General features: G+C 43.5%; 1 protein-coding gene across 2 annotated transcripts in view; it reads left to right on the plus strand.

The window, feature by feature from the left end:
- The first annotated feature begins 2,490 nt into the window (after positions 1-2,490).
- EVL (Enah/Vasp-like) overlaps positions 2,491-20,577 on the plus strand; it is a 139,383-nt gene continuing 121,296 nt past the window's right edge. The window contains exon 1 of one of the 2 annotated variants that reach the window (XM_081048437.1): positions 2,491-3,011. In XM_081048437.1, coding sequence (XP_080904563.1) covers positions 3,007-3,011 — 5 coding nt within the window. In that variant the 5' untranslated portion in view covers positions 2,491-3,006. The remainder of the gene's footprint in view (positions 3,012-20,577) is intronic. The other variant, XM_081048440.1, reaches the window with a different exon arrangement.

A 20,577-nucleotide genomic window follows, 5' to 3' on the forward strand; every position in this document is an offset into this window, starting at 1 on the left:
TGAGATACCCTTCAAGGACTTTCTAGCTCTCTTATGTGTCTGTGGCTCTCTGACTATCCCGGCTTCAGCAGACAGCAGAAAGCCCATCTTCCTGCCTCCCTCATGAATGGGAAATGCAGGCCAGGAGTACTCAGCCTGGCCACGTGTCCTGCACCCACATACATCGTGTCATCAAGTCGCTGACTTCAGTGAACAATCTTTTCAAATCCAAGGACTGGTGACCTCCAGAAACAAATAATCTGGGGCCACATATGCCCCAAAATGTTTGATTTTCTTTGTATCAAAAGAATGGAAAACATGAATTCATGTACTTTTTAAGGAATAAAGCCTTTATTCAGTAAATGGGAAACATGCTAAACAGAAAAGATGCACAGTTAAGGGAAAGGGGGGGTGAAGTGAAAGGGAGGGTGCTGGATAAGGGCGGAAAGGCTGCTTTTCGGGGGCTTACTTTGTGCTGACCCTCAGCAGAGCCTGCAAGACGGATTTAGGAATCCCATCTGTTGGATGGATGAGAATGGAGACTCAGGTCTGCAAGCTGGATTAAAGTGTGAATCTCTGCTTTCCCAAGCTTCCCTGGGCTGGTTAGACAAAGACCAACACCCATTCACGGGGAAGAGGGGCTCAGCTCAGCTTCGGGCGCAAGTGGCCGCTCCCTGTGTCCTCCTTGCCTCTTCCTGCTATGCATAATACCCTTTGAGAAACCAACATCAGATGCAAGAAAGTACCTCACCAGGAGCCTGACGCAGCTAATTTCATGAATTCACTGAGTAACGTTGGTTGGGCCACTTTCCCCTTCTGTGTTCTGTACCCCTTACCCTGCCTCCTACCCTTCACGGAGAGAAGGATTTGCAGGTCCCTTCTAGCATCAATATTCTCTGATCCTGCCTAAAAGGAATTTGAAAGTCCTTATTGGTCTAGGGAATTGGCAGTTAACAGGAAAGGTTGATAGCGTATGTGCCCCCCACCTTTGGTACTAGTGTTCTATAGCAAATCTGCCATTAACATTTCCCAGCAAACCTTCTTCCAGTTACAGGATAGTAGCAAGTTATCAGACTCCAAGGCAGCAGGGAAAGTGCCTGATCTGTATGTAGGTTAGAGTGGGCCACATGCTTCAACATACCAGGCTGGGAGAAACAGGCCAATATCTGGGGGAGTCTTCTCAGAACTCTGATATGCACTGACCAGGAGTACTCCTGCCTGTGTAGAGCACACCTGGACGTCACCAAGTGACCTGGGGCTTGTCCATTTTAGTCATTTTTAGGGTCTAACTAGTCTCTTCTGTAGCAAAGTTGACCCTTGGAAGAGAGAGACAAATCAGGTTAGGAGGGGCTAAACCTCTGGGGCTGCTACAGGTGCCCTTTTGAGTTTGAAGATGCAGGCCCAAACAAATAGGGGAAGGAAAGTGGAGATGTGACAACCAGTCACTAAGGAACTCTGAAGACAAGTGGATGATGAGGGAGGGTAAGCATGTAGAGACCCAACCTGCAATGTGTGAGAATGATGTTCCACTGCAGAAAAAGAGAATGGACGTACACTGGGATTCTGAGTCAGAAACACCTTGGCTGGAGAAGTGTCTCCACTACTTCCTGTATCTTGGGCAAAACCCTGCAACTCTGAGCCTCTTCTCAATCTGGGCCAGGAGTAAAAATCAGCGACCCTGCACTGCCCACCTACTGTATGCCAGGCACTGCCAAATGATTGATATGCTCTTGTTCAGACCCAATTTTTAAAAGGTAGATATGATTTCAATGTTGCTGTGACAGAGAGGGAGGGGAGCAATATTGAGAAAGCACAATGAACTATGTCTACTTCAATACGGGGAGCGAGACCCTGAGGGTTTAGGGTTTCCAGCCAGCAGTGAGGATCACTAAATTTTAGAAAGGCTGGGGATTTAACAACCGGAGAAAACCTGAACGACCTACTTTGTGCTGTGTGTTGTAAACGTGATTTTTCACAAGCTGTGGTTTGGGGGCAGTAGGTGGGGCTCTTGTTGGACTGGGGGAGGTCCTTCAGGTGTTGGTATTGTCCCAAAGCTGCGACTCCCGGTCGCAATGAAAGGGTTCAGTAGTCAGTGACCTCGACGCCTGTGGGATCCAGGGTGCCCCGAGTCTGAACAGGCGGGGCGCACTGCAGGGCCGGGGGTAGGGAGACTTCTCTGGCCACCACACAGAGGTAGACGTTAACGCATTGACATCTATCAGTGCAGGGGGTGCCCAGCACGGGGAGGGTGCACAGCTCTCCACCTGCGGGCGCAACGCCCGCTCCCTTTAGGCCCCGCCCCATCCAAGGCTCCGTCTCACCTTTTACGGTCCCGCCCCTCCCGTATCCGCCCCCGAAGTGCGCCCCTCCCCAGCGGCCCTGCCCCTCACTGCTCGCCCTCCGCTCGAAGCCCCGCCCCCTCGCCGCTTCTCGCAGCTCCGCCCCGCCCCTTGCAGCCCCGCCTCCCAAGGCCCCGCCCCTCGCAGCTCCCGGATCCCCTCTCCCGGAGGCGCGGCTGTGGGGCCCCGCGCCTTTTGTGTCGGGATTGGACCGCGGCGCGCGCTCTCCCTTCGGCGGCCGCGGCTGAGGGGCGCACGCGCGCGGACTGCCCTCAGCAGGCGGAGGGCCTCACCCTCCGTGTCGGCCGTCGGGCGGAGCCGGTCCTCCCGCCTCTCCGTCAGCGGACCCGGGGGTCGCCGCCCCGAGTGTCGGGCGGGCGCGCGCTCTCAGGACGGCCGGACCCGGCGGCGCCCGCCCCGTCCCCGCCCCGACACTTTCCCCGGCGCAGCGCGCACACGCCGGCCCGGGCACGCGCCCGCCAAGATGGCAGGGGCCGGGGCCCAGCTGTCAGGCGCCGCGGCCGCAGCCCTTCCCCGCAGCTAGCGGCCCGGACGCCCGCCCGGAGAAGATGAGCCTGCGCTGCTCCCCGCAGCCCAGCGAGACGCGGAGCCGCCGCGCCCGGGGCCGGCTCCCCCGCTAACGCCCCGCACCGCGCCCTCGGCCCCGCGCGCCCGCCCGGCAGCGACAATGAGGTGAGGCGCGCGGGCGTCTGGGCGGGGAAGGAGCGGCGGGCGGCGTCGCGGGCGGGCCGTGGGTCGGGGGAGGCGCGGGGGCGTCGAGCGCGGAGGGGGGCCCTCGTGGGCGGGGGGCGCGGGGGGCCGACCCCCGGCAGGTGTGGCCGCGCCCGGCCGCGTGGTGGCCGAGTCTCGGGTCGGTGGCGGCCGGCCACGGGAGGCCGGCCCGGAGCCCCTGCAGCCGCCGTCGCGCGGGCTCTGCCCCGGGCGAAGCCTCCGCGGAGCCGCGGGCCGTCCCTGCGGAGCCGCGCGCTCCGTCCTCTCCCCGCTCTCCCCCTGTCCTTTCTTCTTGCACTAAGCGAAGTGCGCGACCTGCATCGTCCCGTCCTTGATTCATGGCGCCGCCGGGGGCTGCTGGTTTTCAGGTCGAGAAATTCAGCGTCACCAGCAGCCGGGGGCCCGAAATTCCCGCCTGACACTGGGGGCTAATCACCTGCTGGTCTCCGGTCTCTGCGCAACTTTACCTTCCAGACACACATCCCAGAAAAATTACAGTGTCCCTAGCTTCATTTTGCCTGTTTTGTGCACTTTATATAAATGAAATAATGCAGTATACTTTTGTGTCTGGCGTCTTTCACTGGAGATGTTTTTGAAATTCTTTTCTCCTGCTGTTACTGTTCATTCTTATTGACCTCTGGTATTTCATTGTATGAATATACCACCATTTATCCATTCCGGTGTTGGTACATATTTGAATTGTTTCTAACTTTTGGCTATTAATAATAATGCTGTTATGACTACTCTTACGTGTCTTCTAGTGCATTCTTTTCTGTTGGGTACATAGACCCAGTGGAATTTCTATCTCAAAAGACACACATATCGTGAAATTTAGTAGATGATACTGTACCAAGTTGCTAAACTATTTGTGCAGATTTACACTCCCCCCCCCGAGTGTGTGAGTGCTTGTGCTTCACATCCCTGCCTCCACGTGGTGTTGTCAGCCTTAAATGTTAGCCATCCTGGTGAGTATGAAGTGGTGCCCCATCGTGGTTTTGAATTGCAGTTTCTCGCTGACTCATGAGGTCGAATATCTTTTCATGTTTATTTGGTACCCTCTTTTATAAAGTGCCGGTTCAAATGTCTTTCCTAGTTTTCTTTTGGGGTTTACGTGCCTTTTTCTTCCTAACTTGTAAGAGTTCTATTTGTAAGGCTATATAACATCGAGGAATCTTACCGTTTTGCCTTTCAGATTAAGATCTACAGTCCACTTGGAATTGATTTTTGTATAACTTGTGAAAAAGGGGTCAAATGTTATATTATTACCAGCACCATCTATTCAGCACTGTTAATCCAAAAGGTCATCTCTGCAGTGGCACCTTCGTCATTTTCCCTTTGGGGTCATTTTCTTTCCACCTGAAAAATACCCGTTAGGATGTCCTTAGTGCAGGTCTGCTAGTGACAGATTCTTACCGTGTTTGTTTGCAAATGTCATTTATCCCTCATTTAAAACAAAACAGCTTTATTGAGATATACTTCACGTACCATAAAATTTACCCACTTAAAGTATGCAGTTCAGAAGTTTTTGGTATTTTCAGTTGTGCAACCATTACCATAATCTAACTTAAGAACATTTTTCTCCATTTTGAAAGGTCTTTTCAGTATTTATAAAACTCTCGGTTTGTTAGTGTTTCCTGTTAGCACTTTAGACATATCTCATTATCTCTGACTTGGATCGTTTCTGTTGAGAAGTCACTTGTCAGTCGTTCCTTTGAGAGTAGTCAGTCTTTTCCTCAGGCTGCTTTTAAAATGTTTTCTTCGTCTTTGGTTTTTAGCAATTTTTCTATGCTGTCCCTATTATGGAATTTTATTTTATTTATTTATTTATTTATTTATTTATTTATTTATTTATTTATTTATTTTTTTAGGGCTTCTTGAATCTGTGGCTTCATGTCTTTCATTATTTTGGGAAGTCATCAGTCATTAATATTTTAAATACTGCTTCTGCCTCATTCTCTCTCACCTTCCTTCTGGGACTACAATTATACATGTTAGAACATTTCACTATATCTTCTGTGTCTCTTAAGAAGTCCTGTATTCTCTGTCTCTCTGTCCTTCATTCTGGTAATCTTCTCACTTAACTTTTTCTCTTCTGTTCTGAATAATCTGCTATTAAATCTATCAATTGAGTTTTTAATTTCATTTATTATATATTTTGTATTCTTTATTTTCCATTTGGTTATCTTTTTATAGTTTCCAGGTATCTCCCAAAATTATTATTTTGCCATTTGGTTATCTTTTTATAGTTTCCAGGTATCTCCCAAAATTATTAATTTTGTCTTTTATCTCCCTAAATATAGTGTGTATAATTATCTTCAAGTTTGTCTGATTGTGCAGTATGTGTGAGTTATGTCCAGTATCTGTTTCTGTTGGTTTTCATTCATATTGTCTTATCTTCTCATGTGCCTAGTTGTTGGTTTTTGATTTTTTTGTTTGATTGGTTTTTTTGATTGTGTACTGGACATATTTTCAAAATTGTATGTAGAAATAATTTAAGGCCTAAGGTGATGCTTTTCTTTTCTAGAGATAATCACATTTGCTCTGTCAGGCAGATGGGGCATTACAATCTGGGTCACTTCGATGCTGTTTCAAGGATTGAGATGTTTCTAGGCTGAGCGCAGCCCTTGTGAGAGCCAGCCTATTCTGTTCACCTTTACTCCTAGTGTTCAGCTCTTCACCAGCACCTTCACTCCTCAGCCCAATGCCGGCTTTTAGCATTCCTTTTGGAATTGGCTGACACCCCCAAGAAACGTAGCTTCAAATACTGAGTTCTCCTTCCTGAGCCTCTGACCTGACGTACCTTCCTCCCCCAAACCTGTAAGTAGATATTGATTCTGTTTTTTCCCCTCTGCTTTTCTGGTTCTCTTCACCTGGAGGATTGTTCTGGTTTACTTAGTCCATGGTTACTGGAAATAAGAGTCCCTGATGTTTGTCTTTTCAGGGGCAGTTTGAGTCGATTTTCAATTCTGGAGGAGAGTGAAGCTGCCAGGTTTCAGAAGCTGTGAGGATAATAACACTTATTTTCTTGTGTTCTGTCATAACTATGCTAAGTTGCCTCTATCAGTAAAAAGCTCTGGAATCAAGATAATTTTAAGAATTAATCTTTAATTCCTTTTAATGTATAATTAATTGAAAAAATGGCAGTTTAGTTCAGATCATTACTGTAAAGCAAAGGATTTTAGAAGCAGGTGCTTTCCTCTCTTTTTTATATATTTCTTTCTTTCCCCTGTATTGATTTCCTTAATTATTTGATAAAGATTACCATTTATCTGGTCCTCTTGACTAGAACATTTAATTTTTTGATCAACAATCGTAGGATAGCATTCTCAGGTTTCATTCCTTTGGATTAAATTGTTTTTCCAAAATGAGTCACTCAGTTATTCTTTTTTCTTTAAGTCATTTGTTTTTTTTACACAGATTTTTAAAAACACTGCTGACGTGGTTTATAGTTTATTGATGTAGTTTATTGATAGTGGTTTATTGCACACTATTTATAGTTGAACATCTATGCATGTATATTTCCATGGGCCTCAAGTACTTGGCTTTTGCAAGTGGACCTAAATGTGTCAAGGGGGTCTATTCATTAACGTCTGTTGTCAACCCATTTGATTTGGATATTTTTAAGCAATTTGGTTCATCCATGAAAAACACTTTCCTTTTTGTTCAATCCTGAATTTTTAGAATGAAAAGAGCATCATTTTACTTGTTAGACAAATCTCAGGGGAGTGCATAGATGTGACCTATTGATACAGGTCTGGAATGTAGTCTCCCAACTCTCCTTTTAAGGAGTGGCTCAGAGAGGCGTAGACTGGAGAGGCATTCAAACAAATATGCTGAACACGTGAGGCACATGTCCACACATTTTAGCAAAAAAGTCCTGTTAAATTAAATTACTCAGACAATTAAGGCTACGTCTTGTTTTTTCTTTATTTTCTCATCATTGCCTGAATTCTTATTTCCCTTTTTCTAACAGACCTTAATGTATTTTCATATCTTCATTCAGAAATCATTTTTTGAGGGCTTACTATTGCCTGGTAGTGGATTATATGGATAAGGAGGTAGAAAGAACCAGACCTCCCTCTCCCTCAAATGCCCATCCCTAAAAGGTTTGCAAAAATTTACTAGATCCCTTCTTTCTCCATCCCTTTACTACAAAGCAAAACAAAACAAAACAAAACACACAGTATGCAACATACCTCTGTATACTTTAGTCATTTGTCTGTTGGGAACAGTCTCTTCAGTAAACATTCTCCCACTCTCCCTTTTATCTTTTAAAGATTCGATATGTAGAAGTTTGAAATTTTTATGTCATATAGTCATTTTCTTTGTGATTTTTCCATCATTTCTTATGTTTAGGATAGCATTCTTCTGGAAGTTTGGTTGATTATTAAGTTGTTTTTGTTTCATATATATCAATCTTTAAAAATTCATTCTTTAAATTGTCTGGAATATGAACTAAAGTTCAAAATTACATTTTTCTCCAAAATTGCTGATCAGGTACTGGTCTATATCCATAGATATATGACACATATCAGCCATGTTTTCTAAGTTGAATGGCACTGCCAACGTCTGGATCCCAAAATCCTCTGTAGGGGTGCTGGTTGCAGATGGTAACCTCTGAGTGAGGCTCATCTCCAATCCTCAGAAAGCTTCCCCGCCCCTGTCAGGACCAGCCCTGTGCATGGAAGGCTCGGCCAGAGCAGCATCTTGCAGGTCTGGTTATGTGCCAGGGCACTACGTCATCTGGGCCAAGGGCACCCTATCAGTCTTGGAGTTACTCAGAATGCAGTGTGGTTACAGGGTACAGTATAAGATACAGCCCTGTTGATCGCCGTTAGCCTGCGCTCACGCACGCATCGGTCCAAGTGCAGTTTGGAACTGCGTGCTGCAGGGGCAGAGGAGCACGTCTCCAGATGTCTTTAGAGGTCATGTTAGGAAGACCCGCTGTAAGTGCAATGGGCCTTCTGTGGGTATCTCTCTAGGCTCTTCTGTTGTTCTAGCTACTCGTTTTTAGGCCAATGCCATTGCCATATTTACCTTGTGGACAATGAATTTTAATTTGAGCAACTTCATCCTTTTATTAAAGTAATGTCATTTTGAAATTTACTTATTTGGTAGATTTGTTTATATCTAGTTATGTAAACAAAAAAATTGGATCTAGTTTTATAATTGTACATGAAAATAAATTACATCGGCATTATTTCACATAAAGATTTCTTCTCTTTGAGGGGAATATGTGTACTACCCAAGTTTAAACCTGGCCGTAGACTATACGCTTGATGACTCCGAGTTATTGAATGACTACCGTGTTTCTCCGAAAATAAGACCTAGCCAGACAATCAGCTCTAATGTATCTTTTGGAGCAAAACTTAATATAAAACCCGGCATATTATAATATAAGACCCAGTCGTATATTATAGTAAAATAAAACAGGGTCTTATATTAAGTTTTGCTCCAAAAGACGCATTTGAGCTGATTGTCCAGCTAGGTCTTATTTTTGGGGAAACACAGTACATCAGAAGTGCTATATAATGTGATGGTAACTTAGAGAAAAGCACGTCCCGCTGACGTCAGGGTTATTAGGGGAAGGGCAGTGGTACCTCATCAAAGGTGGAGTTTTCTCTTTCGGAGCCTAAAAGGAAAGATCCTCTTAGAAATAATTTTCTCTTTAAAAAAATAACATTTTTTTTCTGATTTAAATGTGGTATATGTTGAATGTAAAGAATGAAAACATAGAAGGTATAAAGAAGACAATAAAAACAGCATTGAGGATATTAACTGAACTTACTGCAGTAATCATTTCACAATATATGTAAGTCAGACCATTATGCCATATTCTTTAAGCTTATACAGTGTTGTATGTCAATTGTGTATCAATAACTGGAAAAAAAATAAAAGCCACCACTTAAAAAAAATGTGCATTGTTCCTGCTGGGCAGGGATAATCACAGAAAACATGGTATAGTTCCTTTCATTTTTTCATGTGTAAGTATAACATTTTCACAAACTTGATATTGTGCGGTGCATTTGTATTGGGCTTTTATATTTAACATACATGCATTTCCCCTTTGGTAAATATTTTTTGGAAATATTTTAAATAGTTGGACAGTAGTCTATCACGTGGTATCATGGTATACCATAATTTATTTACCAGTACCCCAGTTTTAGGACAGTTAGCTCGTTTTTAGCATTTCATCATTGAAAATGCCACAATAATAAATGTCTGTGTATATAAATCTTAGGGTGCGTCTCTGATTATTTTAATAAGATAAATTAGCAAAATGGTATTATTACTGACACCAAAGGGTGTAAACATTTTTAAAGCTATCAATACATATTATACGAATGTTAATTTTAAACAAAGAAGAGAGAAAGAGATAAAGTTCATGAAAGGAAGTTTATTTCTGGTCTTAATTTGGAGGTTCCTCCCTCACCCCCCGAAAAAAGCAAAGGAAGACCTGGGAAGGAATCCGAAGGAAGGAATGGCACGGCTCCATCTGCTCACCAGTGGAGGGAGCCCTTTCCCGAGTCCTCTGTAGCTGCTGTGTGTGAACACGGACTGTCTGTCTTCAAGGCTGTGTGAGAGACACCTTCAACTCCTCGCTTTGGGGTTAATGTAGCTGTGAATGAAGTTTTTGTTTGTTTCTAAATTTTGAGTTAGGTCACATGTAGCCCCCTGTATTCTAAACAGGTCGGATTTTGGAATCAGGCAGACCTGGGTTCCGCCCCAGAGCCACTCCTAACCAGCCAACTGTCGTCGAGCTGATTACTTAACCTTTATGAGCCTCCATTTCTCAAACATAAATGAGAAGGTGTGTAAGAGGCTTCCAAAACCAAGCTCTTGTAAGGGAACTTGTCCACTGTGTCTAAAGATACTTGGCAAAATGTGTCTTGAGAGCTTTACAGAAGAGCTTCCCAGGGTTTTGTGAGGATCACATGGGAACCCGTAAAAAGTTCTTCCCGTATATGTTCAGCAGTGGTTCGTTATCTACCTTCCCTCCCACAATTTATTCTATCTGTGAGGAAGACAAACCCTGGAAAATGCGGGACGATTCTGATTTCAAGTAGTCTGCCCTTTTGTCAGATCATTATATAACCTATCATCTACCATCTGTGGTAATTTCTTGGTTTGGAAACCACAATTGCTATTGATGTTTCAACATCTAAAAAAGATTCAGGGACATTCTCTCTAAAAGACACAAAATAGAACTATTGAAGTTAGAAAAACAGGGGGCATGCTCTTTTAGGGTAGAGATAATTTTACCAGAAAAATGAGATGTGTTACTGCAGTAACACGTTTATCTATGGAATTCATGGAAGCCCTGGCAAAAAGGGAAACACTAGCCAAGGTGTGTTTCTCGTCCTGTAGTAAGACAGACTCGCCTTTGTAGACCTCTAAAGACAGGTGGTTTCCGAGTATCTTTAGAGACAATGGGCAACTTCTTACAAGAGCTTGCTTGTGGAAACCTCTTACACACCCTCCCCAGTCCTTTCCCCCAGTGCTAGCTGTATTTGCCCTGCACCCCTTCCTTACAAGCTTCCAGCACCCTCAGCGTTACCTGGGACCCGCCCTCTTCTCTGGGCTCTCTTCGTGGAGCTGTGTCTATTGCTCTGAGCTGCTCTTCTCCATTCTCTTGCCCCAAATTCTTAAGCCAAAAAAGATCTGATGGACTAATTCATGAATTGACCAAAGTCTGACTACTTCCTTTTCCTCTTCACCTTGCTAACTTCTTAGCCTTGAAATCTTTGTTTAAATGCTACTTCGTCCGGGAGGCAGTTTTTGTCTCCTGGCCTGGCTGAGGGTCCTTCCTGGTTATTTGCCGCTATGGCATCTCATATTTCCTCTTCTGTAGCTCTTTATATTTGTACTTACTTACGTTTTCCTCCTACACTTCCTAAAGGATTGTGCTCTGTGGATCTCTGTGGCATCCCTAGAGCTTAGCACTGCCTGGCACTTGGTACTTGCTGCATAAGTACTGACACTGGCACCAGTACCTAAAATGGACAGTAAATCATGCCATTCATTCCGCTTGGCATGGGGCCTTCCAGATACGACATTCCAGGCAACCACCCCCAAAAGGTTGAAGCTGACATCCAAGATGAAAGCTCTTTCATTATGTGCTTAGTGAATCAATGCATTCCTGGGGTGACAGCACTTGCGTCTGTTGTTTCCGTACTGCTGCCATGAGACATAATATGTTTGTGGATGTGTGGAGGGATTTATTTTTCTGTTATTTCTTTGTAAGGACATTATGCACGATAGCTCTCAATGTCCTGGATGGTCCTTAAACTTCAGTGTGCGTAGGAATCACTGTGTATATGGCCTTTCAAAATGCAGGTCCAATCCCCGCGGCCAGGAAGGGAGGAATGCTTTTTAAAACTCCTTTTTTATCTTTTTATTAATAGACTTTATATTTCAGAACAATTTTAGAGTTACCGAAAAATTGAGCAGATAATACACAGTTCCCATACCCCTCCCACGTATACACAGTTTCCCCTGCTACTTAAGTGGTACATTCATGGTACATTTTTTATATTTAATGAACTAATAATGATACATTAGTATTAACTCAAGTCCATAGTTTATTCAGGTTTTCTGTTCTCCCCTAATGTCCTTTTCCTGTTCCAGGATCAGGACACCAAACTGCAGTTAGTTATATCTCCTTAGACTCCCTGGGCTGTGATACTTTTTCAGACTTTCCTTACTTTTGATGACTTTGACTGTTTTGAGGAGTACTGGTTAGGTTTATTGTAGGATGCCCCTCTACTGGAATTTCTACTGGAATGTCTCTTATGTTTTTCTCATGATTCGATTGGGGTTATAAGTTTTAGGGAGGAAGATCACAGCCATAAAGTGCCATTTCATCACATATAAAGTGTAGATACTACTGGATTTATGACGCTGATGTTGACCTTGATCACCTGGCTGAAGTAATGTTTGTCAGGTTTCATCATTGTCAAGTCACTTTCATTCTCCTTTTCTTACTGTCCTCTCTTCAAGAAAGTCACTATTCACAGCCCACGCTTTGAGAGTAGGGAGTTATGCTTCTCCTGATGAGTGTGTTTTAAATTTGAATAATTAAGTATTTTTATGTGTATTAAAAAAATAATGCATCAACTGCGTGGTATTTTAATTGGGTTGCCCAGAAAGCTATACCTGAGACAAAGGCTCGTGTGAGGGGAGTTTTGAAGGGGACGTGACTTCTGGGAGCAGGAATTAGGGGAGGGGAGTGAAATGGAAGGAGGGAGAGCCAGTATGAGCATTCATCATGGAGTAGGCTGATATTAGGAGGAGAAAGGGCGAAGCATGTGTCCAGTAGCTGCTGTCTTCATATGACAAAGGATTGTGCCAGAACCCACAGGTGGTCACGTGTGGGTACCGAGCGGGCTGCCGTGGCACATCTAGGGCAGAAGCAGAGCCCATGCAGCAGGGCTGGGAAGCAGGTCGAAGCCAGGGCAAACTGGTTGCCTCACAGGTGACTGGGATAAGAGACAGGTGAGGCAAGAGGAGCTGAAGTGGTACAGAAGTTCTTAATGCAGGTGAGTTTGTGTATATTGTTACTGAATGGGAAGTAAACAGAGTTTTCTTCAGTCTTTTCACTCATTGCTTCTTGATTTTCAGTAATATCTAAAGTTTTCTACACGCCTAGGTTGAATTCACCTATGTTTTTTCTAGTACTTGTATACATAATTTTTTTCTTTTTTCTTTGTTTTTTCAAACATTTACATCTCTGATCCATTTGGAATTATATATGGTTTGAGGCTGAACCCAATTTTATATTTTTCCCGATTTTTCAGTAATCCTAGTACCAGTTACTAAAATTTCAATTTCTCCCGGTGTTTTGAGATGCTGTCTTTTGTCATATTTAATTAATTTGACCTATTTCTGAATTTTCAGTTGTGTTCCATTGGTCTGTATTTCTTCATGTGCCAATACCTCACTTTTAATTAAATATGCTTTAATATTCAGTAGGGCTAGTATTCTCTTATTGTTCTAGTGAGTTGATTTTAAAGAAAAAGATTAGGTAATATAGCATTTATGTTAAACAGACGTGACAGAAATCATGAATGACCAAAGTTTGGGAAATAGTGTTTTAACCCAAAGGAAGAAATCCAGGAAGGTATGATTCAGGCATCTAGACGTCCCTTAGGAGAATTCTCATTTGTGACATGATGCCTGTGGCTTTTGAACTTGAATCCAAGGAGGCAGGAGTGAGACGAGAGCACGTACAGGCAGTATGACTTTTCAGGATAGGATTGTTAGCACCGCAGGGCCCCCTCTACCCTTAGACACCCTCCCCCTGAATTATTATTGAAACCAGTTTGTTTTGGAGGTTTTTGACCTGTAAAAAAAGACTCATTTGTAAAACCATAGAACGTGAGTCTCAGAAACTTAGAAATCCTCCAAGTCCAGTGGTTTTTAACCCTTACTGGCATCAGAAACACTTGAAAAGGCCCTCATCCTCGTCATCCCCCCAATGCTGGGGCCCTACCTCAGAGATTCCACGAGTCTGGTGGAGTTGTTTAGTTCAGTTTTGTCTTTTTAAAGTGTCTAGGTCATTAACTGTGCAGCCAGCGCTGAGGACTGCCGAGCTGGTCCTGGGTTCAGGCCCAGGCTGGTTCCCTCAGCACTGTAGCCCTGACACCTCGCGGTGCACCTGGAACGTGCTGTGTGCTCAGTCGGTGTTTACTGGGTAGTGAATGTGTGGGGCCCTCATTTCGCAGATGAGATAACGAGACTCTGGAGGTCACTTGCTGGGGCACAGGTAATGGGGTAATAGGGCCATGAAGCTCTGTTTCTTATGTCTCAGTTCTTGTTTTCACTCTCCTCCATGTATATTTGCCCCTTTAGTATGGACAAAGGTAGGCAAGAGCAGTTGTTGCCTTGACTCGTGTGTTGTCCACATTTGTGACCTTGACCTTAGCTCCCCTCACTCAGTACAGCAAGAACTTGGAAGTGAGCTTTAGAATCTGTGGTGAGGTAACTGGACTGGGCTGAAATTGCAGCCCGTGTTCATTGTCAGGCAGGTGGGGGTGGGGGACAGAGGAGCAGGAGGCGAGGGCACAGGGGGCTCACATTCTGTGTGTGTCCGCTGTGTGCCGAGCTCCACACCCCCAATTCCAGCGATAAACCATGTTACATTGGAATGCGTGATGACATTACTTTTGATTAATGCTTTATCTTAACTGGGATTGTAGGGTTTCCATTAGTCAACAGTAATTCCAAATCTGTTTTCCCACACTCCAAAGTGCTTCCTCCAGTCTTGATTTGGGTAGTTTCCTGAGAAAGAATCAAATCTCAAAACTGCAAAAGTTGTGGAGAGAAACTAGAATGAAACTTGAATGAAATTATGAGTGCTTTGTGTTAGAAAGTTGCCGTCTGGTTTGGTTTTAAACTAAAGTTGTGTTGGATTTGGGGGTTCTGTTTCTGACAGGGGTTTGTGAGTTTATTTGGGCCAGTTCTGTTAAGAACAAGAGAATGTGCAAGAGAAGAGAAGATAAAACGAGAGAAGATAAAAAAGAAAGTCGGGGCTGCTGGATGGCTCAGTTGGTTGCAGCGTGAGCTCTTACTGACAGGATTGCCGGTTCAATTCCCGCAAGGGATGGTGGGCTGCGCCCTCCACAACTAGATTGGAGGACACCAACTTGACTTGGAGCTGATGCGTCCTGGAAAAACACAGTGTTCCACAATATTCCCCAATTAAAAAAATTTTTTTTAAAAAAAGAAAAAGAAAGTCAGTTTGAAGGCATAGGAGAGCTATACAGCAGAAAATGTTTGCAGAGCGGACTTGGGAGAAGATGGACAGGTGAGCCTGGCTTTCGGCGCCGTTTGCCCCTTGAAGCAGTTGTCAACAGAGAAAATGGTTAGAGCTTTAGGCACATTCATGGGACTGGGGAGACAAAGACGTGTTCAGAGACTGCCAAGTAGGGGTTTTCGTAAGGGCTGTGTTGAGCCAGAAGTAGAGGGGCCCCCTCAGGAGCTGGAGTACTGCTCTGAATCATCTCAGTATCTGGTTATAGTAAGGTGTCCTGGCGTTGTTTTTACCCTGACCTACCTGCCTGTCAGAGCAAAAGGAAATCCTCTCTGGAGGAGCTTCAGATTATCTCTAGAGTTTTCATATACAGTCAAATGATCAGATCTATGAGAAGACAAATCAAAAACATAGAAGAAAGCTTAGACAGTGGGAATAGCCATAATGAAATCATCAGACTTGGATTTTAAAAGAACTATGAGTAGTGTGTTTTAAGGAAATAAATTGTGTTGCCCCTTTGCTCGCTTACCCCAGCCACCCCAGCTTTTAGAGGCTGACTCAGACTCCAGACGAGAGTGTTTGTAGTTTGTCTGCAGTGGACAAGTGTGAACAAGCGTGTCTGCCACCTGTCCTCAGGTATATTTGCACAGTTAGAAACATTTTGCTTAATCCCATGGTGCGTAGCTGTGAGGTTGGGACAGGAGAGAAAACGGGAGTGCTGCTCATAGGCTTTTAGACCTTTCCGCTAGAAGAGCCCCTGGAGGTCAGTGCTCTGACCTTGTGCCTTTTTTACCTCTGAGACAAATGACCTTGTGATTGGTTAGGCAGTGCTAACACATGTGGATGTCATTTCGCACAATAAAGGTAGTGTTAAATGTTTAATGTAAACATAATTTCAGCAAAAGTGAATACTTTAATACCATTTAAAAAATTTACTACAGTAAATGAATTTTTAAAAGTGATACATCTCTGTATTATAAATACATGATTACTCCTTATTGTCTGTTTTCATGTATCATACCTGCTTAAATTTTTACTTGAAAGATATGCAAGTAATGAGACACATGCAAGACACTGAGGTTAGGGGTGGGGCTACAGACATGAGCCAGAGATGGGCCTTAAGGAGTAGACAGCCCAGAAGGGGAGCACAGGGCATCGGAGATGAAAGAGGCAGGAGAGAGGTATGAACAACACAGTTGAGAGTGTGTGTGTGTGTGTGTGTGTGTGTTTGCAGTGGGCTGGGCTAGGGGATGTTGTCTTCTGTTCTGGTTCTCCCCTGTTGCACTTCTTTGAAATGGTTTATTCTTTCTTCCAGTTGGCTTTTCTGTTGCTTGAAGACCATGGTCTTCAGAAAGTCTTGCCTTAATTAAATGTCCTCAATTCTTCCAGTTATTCATGATTTTGAGGGCCTCCTTTCACTGAGTTTTGTCCCACTAAAATCCATTACAATTTAAAATTTTTAATTCTCTAACTTTGGCTTGAACACGGAAAGATGTTGAGCCTGGCACATAAATGAAACTCTGTACAAAACAGAAGCACATCACACCTTGGAGCCTCTGTGCCTATGGACAGATAATATCAGATGTGTCCACTGGCATTGGTTTCTGTACCAGCTGAGATTTCTAACTGAGCAGCTTTAGGGTACTGTGTATAAACACTTTCCTGAGAAGAAGGAAAATGCTTTTCTCAATTTGTGGCGCCATGCACGACAGAACTGTAAGCAGCAGAGTGAATCAGATGAAGGAAAGAGTCTCAAATAGAAGAGCATCACTAGAAAGAGAAGCAGCTCGTCCTTCATGAGAGCAGAGTGGGCTGCTTCAGAGTGTCCAAGTCTGGGTGACGAGGCTGCACAATTGCCAGTCACACCGATGGATAATCCTTCATCTGATATCTATTGAGTTCACGCTGCTGGTTCCTGGGCTATGAGTAGAAGACATGGTTTTCTACACATGTAGCTTAGTCCCAAGGAAATAGAGCGCAAGTGACCTCAAGTTCAGCATGCCTAAAACTGGACTCTCTACCACTATATTTATGAGCAGTTGGTTTTTGACAAGGATGCCATTTGTCAGAGGAAGATAGCCTTTCAACAAATGCTGGGACGATTGAATATCCACATTCAAAAGAATGAAGTTGGATCCCTGTCTCACACCATATAAAAAAGTTAATTCAAAATAGGTTATGAACTTAAGAGCTAAAGCGTTAAATCTCTTATAGGACAAGACATAAGAGTAAATCTTCATGGCTTTGGTTTACGCAGTGGTTTCTTAGGAATGATACCGAAATACAAATGATAAAAGAAAACAATAAATTGGATTTCATCAAAATTAAAAACTGAGTGCTGCAAACTACTGTGAGAAAGTGACAAGACAATTCATAGAATGGGAGAAGATATTTGCAAATCATGTATCTGATAAGGGACTTATATCTAGAATATATAAAGAACTCTTACAAGTCAATAATAAAAGACAAATAACCCAATTTAAAAAATGGGAAGTGATTTAAATGGACACTTCTTCAAAGAAGATACCTAAATGGCCAATAAGCACATGAAAAGGTGCCCAGCTTCATTAGACATGAGGAAATGCAAACCAAAACCAGAATGAGATACCACCTCACACGCATTGGGATGGCTGGAATAAAAACAACAGATAATAACAAATGTTGGTGAGGATGTGGAAAACCTCCACACACTGGACTGGGTAAGTGGCCATGTGGTATAAATGTCTTTGGAACCTCAGACACTGCTGGAAGAATGTAAAAAGCCACTGTGGAAAACAGTTTGGCAGTTCTTCAAAATGTTAAACATAGTTTCCGTATGTTTCCCCATTTCCACTCCTAGGCATATGCCTGAGACAAACTGAAATATGCCTGAGACAAACTGAAACGTATATCCACACAAAACTTACACGTGAATGTTCATAGGAGCACTGTTCATAATTCCAAACAATAACCCAAAAATCTATGCCATTCATAAATGGATAAACAAAATGCGGTATATCCAGACAGTGGAACATTATTCAGCAATAAAAAGGAATGCAGTACTGATATTGACACAACATGGATGAACCTTGAAAACGTTATGCCAAGTGCACAAAACCAATCACAAAAAGACCACGTATTATATGATTCCACTTATATTAAATGTCCAAAAAAGGCAAATCCATAGAGACAGAAAGTAGACTGGTAGTTGTTGGAGGGAGGGGTGAGAATGGGAGGAGTGGCTGCTACCGCGTATGGGTTTCTTTTGAGGATGATGAAAACGTAAAATTAGATTGCAGTGATGCTCATATCGCATTGTGAACACACTGAAAACAAATCATTGAACTGTATACTTTAAATGGGTGAATTTTATGGAATAAAAATCTGTTTCTCAATAAATCTATTTAAAAAAAAAAAAACAACTGAACTCACGGCTTTTCTTTTCAGACTTGTCTTCTTCCAGAATCCTCATTCTCAGTGAGAGGCACACTGTGACCCAAAATGGAAACCTGGAGACTTGATGGAATCATTTAATTTCCTGCCCCCATGTCCAGGTGGACATGTGTCATTAAATTTTTTCCTCCTTAAAATCCCTTTTGTGTGTCCCCTTCTCTCCAGAGCTGGATTTAAGTCAGATCTTCGTCATTATTAAAATTCCATAATTACATTTCACTTTTGTACTCCACCTCTTAAAATGTTTTCTCTATACTTTGTTAAACTGTTAATACTCAAGTCTGAGTTAATATTCTCCTCCTAAGTTTCTTTGGGATATTTCTGTGTCTTCCTGGATAAAGCTATGACTCCTTAGCACAGTATGTAAAGTCTTGCGTGAGCTGGCCTCTCTGCCTCTTCATATTAATTTCCCCTGTTCTCCTTATTATAAGGAACCTACCTTTACATCTTCTTTGCATATGATATTCCTCCTGATTGTAATGCCACATGTCACATGGTCAGCAGCCACACGTGGCTGGTAGCTGCCTTGTTGGACAGCACCGATTATATTCCCATCATTACATCATAAGCACCAGCAAATATTTGTTGAGAGTTTCAAGCTTTGAGGAAGTTAAGAAGCCAGAAGGGAAGGATAATATAGATGTTTAGTCGTCACAATTCAGTTTCTTTCGTCAGCTGTTATTCTTGCCTAAAGGGCAGGCTGATGGCGGTCCTGTACGTATTAATCAGCATATCGGCTCGTCCTTTATGTAGTAAAAGTCAGGAGATTGGGGCGTTTTACTGCCACAGTTGGGCCTTGGGTATTTGCTCAGTGTCCAATGACCAGGATGCGTGTCTTTGATTCTGAGAGAGGAAAGAATTAGGACGTGGAAGGTATTGAGAGTGGGGGTGGGAGCGGAGTTGTCAGTGAAGATCCTTTTGAAGTCGGTCGTTTGAGGAAGGGGCTGAAGAGAAACTGGGCTTGGATTCTGGGGAGCCTGTCTAGGCCTGGCACTGCCCGAGCTCACGGGTGGTCCTGGTGAATCATTTCCCTCCTCCGAGCCTCGTCACCTTCATCTATTTGTGACAGGAAGCGATTGAACTAAACGATGTCAAGGGCCCTTCCCTTTTGGTAGCCTGTGGTTCTGTTGATCTTTCTGACTCAGGCTGCTGGACATCGAAATTAGGGCAGAACTAAGTCACGTGAGACCATGAACTTAAATGTCTCCTGGTTTTGGCTCTCACATTAAGGAGACCTGATCCTGATGTACGTAAACTCCAGACTCTACTCCCAGGTGTCAGCCGCTGGCCCTACTGAAGAGTTGAAGGCACAGCTTTATTTTCCCTCCCTCCTGACCTTTTCCAGGAAAGTACTATCTATAGTTCTTTCTGTTATCAAGCATGGTTAGCCACGCAAGCTGTGACTTGATCAAGTTCCCTTAACCTCTTGGCTCCGTACTTTCTCCTCTGTAAAGTGGGGGCAATAACCCCGGCCTTGCCTGCCATGGCAGCTGATTATTTGGTCATAGAAGACGATGTGCGAGAAATGCTTTAAGGATTCTGGAAATGTTACCTGTCTTAAGGTGCTATGCACTGGGTGCATGGACGTGCCAGTTGTGTAAGGGTTCAGCTGGTGGTACCCCAGGTAGGTTAGCACTTCCTCCTAACTGTAGAAAGAAGCAGGAGTTCCCATCTTTATCGTTAGGAGAACAAAACTGAGATCACAGCTCCCAGCTTGTGCCAGATGCCGCATGCTGTGCTGGGCAGTCAGAACAGTGGGCTAAGCTAGACCAGGGTTTCTCGGGAGGCAGTGATTGCAGTCAGGTCAAGGGAGACCTTATTTCCAGACAGACAGGCATCAGGCTATTCTGGGAAGGCTCATGAAGGTCAGTAAGTTAGTACTAATTAATAAAATCCGCGTGTTTGTCAAATTTTAAAGGCCACCTAAGTTGAGTTTATTGGAGCCCAGTGGCTGTAAAATAAACTGACCCAAAAAACTCTCATAATAATGGTAGTAAGTCTGCCCATTTGTATAGTACCTTATACTATACAGAAAGCTGTCATGTAATCATCATAGCATCCCAAAAGATCGGTGAATATTACGCTCATTTTATAGGAGAGAAAATTGAGGCTCAGAGAAAGAATTTGTCCAGTGTCACAAAGCTTGTCATTGGCAAACCTGGGACCAGGGGAAAGAAAAACTAGCTTTTACTGAACTTTTGCTAAATGCAAACTGCTTTCACTTTTACTATCTCCATTAATCCATACGATAGTCTTATGAATCCGTTTCATAGATGAGGAAACTGAAGATCAGAGGTGTTCAAATAAATGGTTCAACGTCAACAACTAGGAAGCGACAGCTGA

The sequence above is a fragment of the Rhinolophus hipposideros genome (genome assembly GCF_964194185.1).
Source record: "Rhinolophus hipposideros genome assembly, chromosome: 5".
Lineage (NCBI taxonomy): Eukaryota > Metazoa > Chordata > Mammalia > Chiroptera > Rhinolophidae > Rhinolophus > Rhinolophus hipposideros.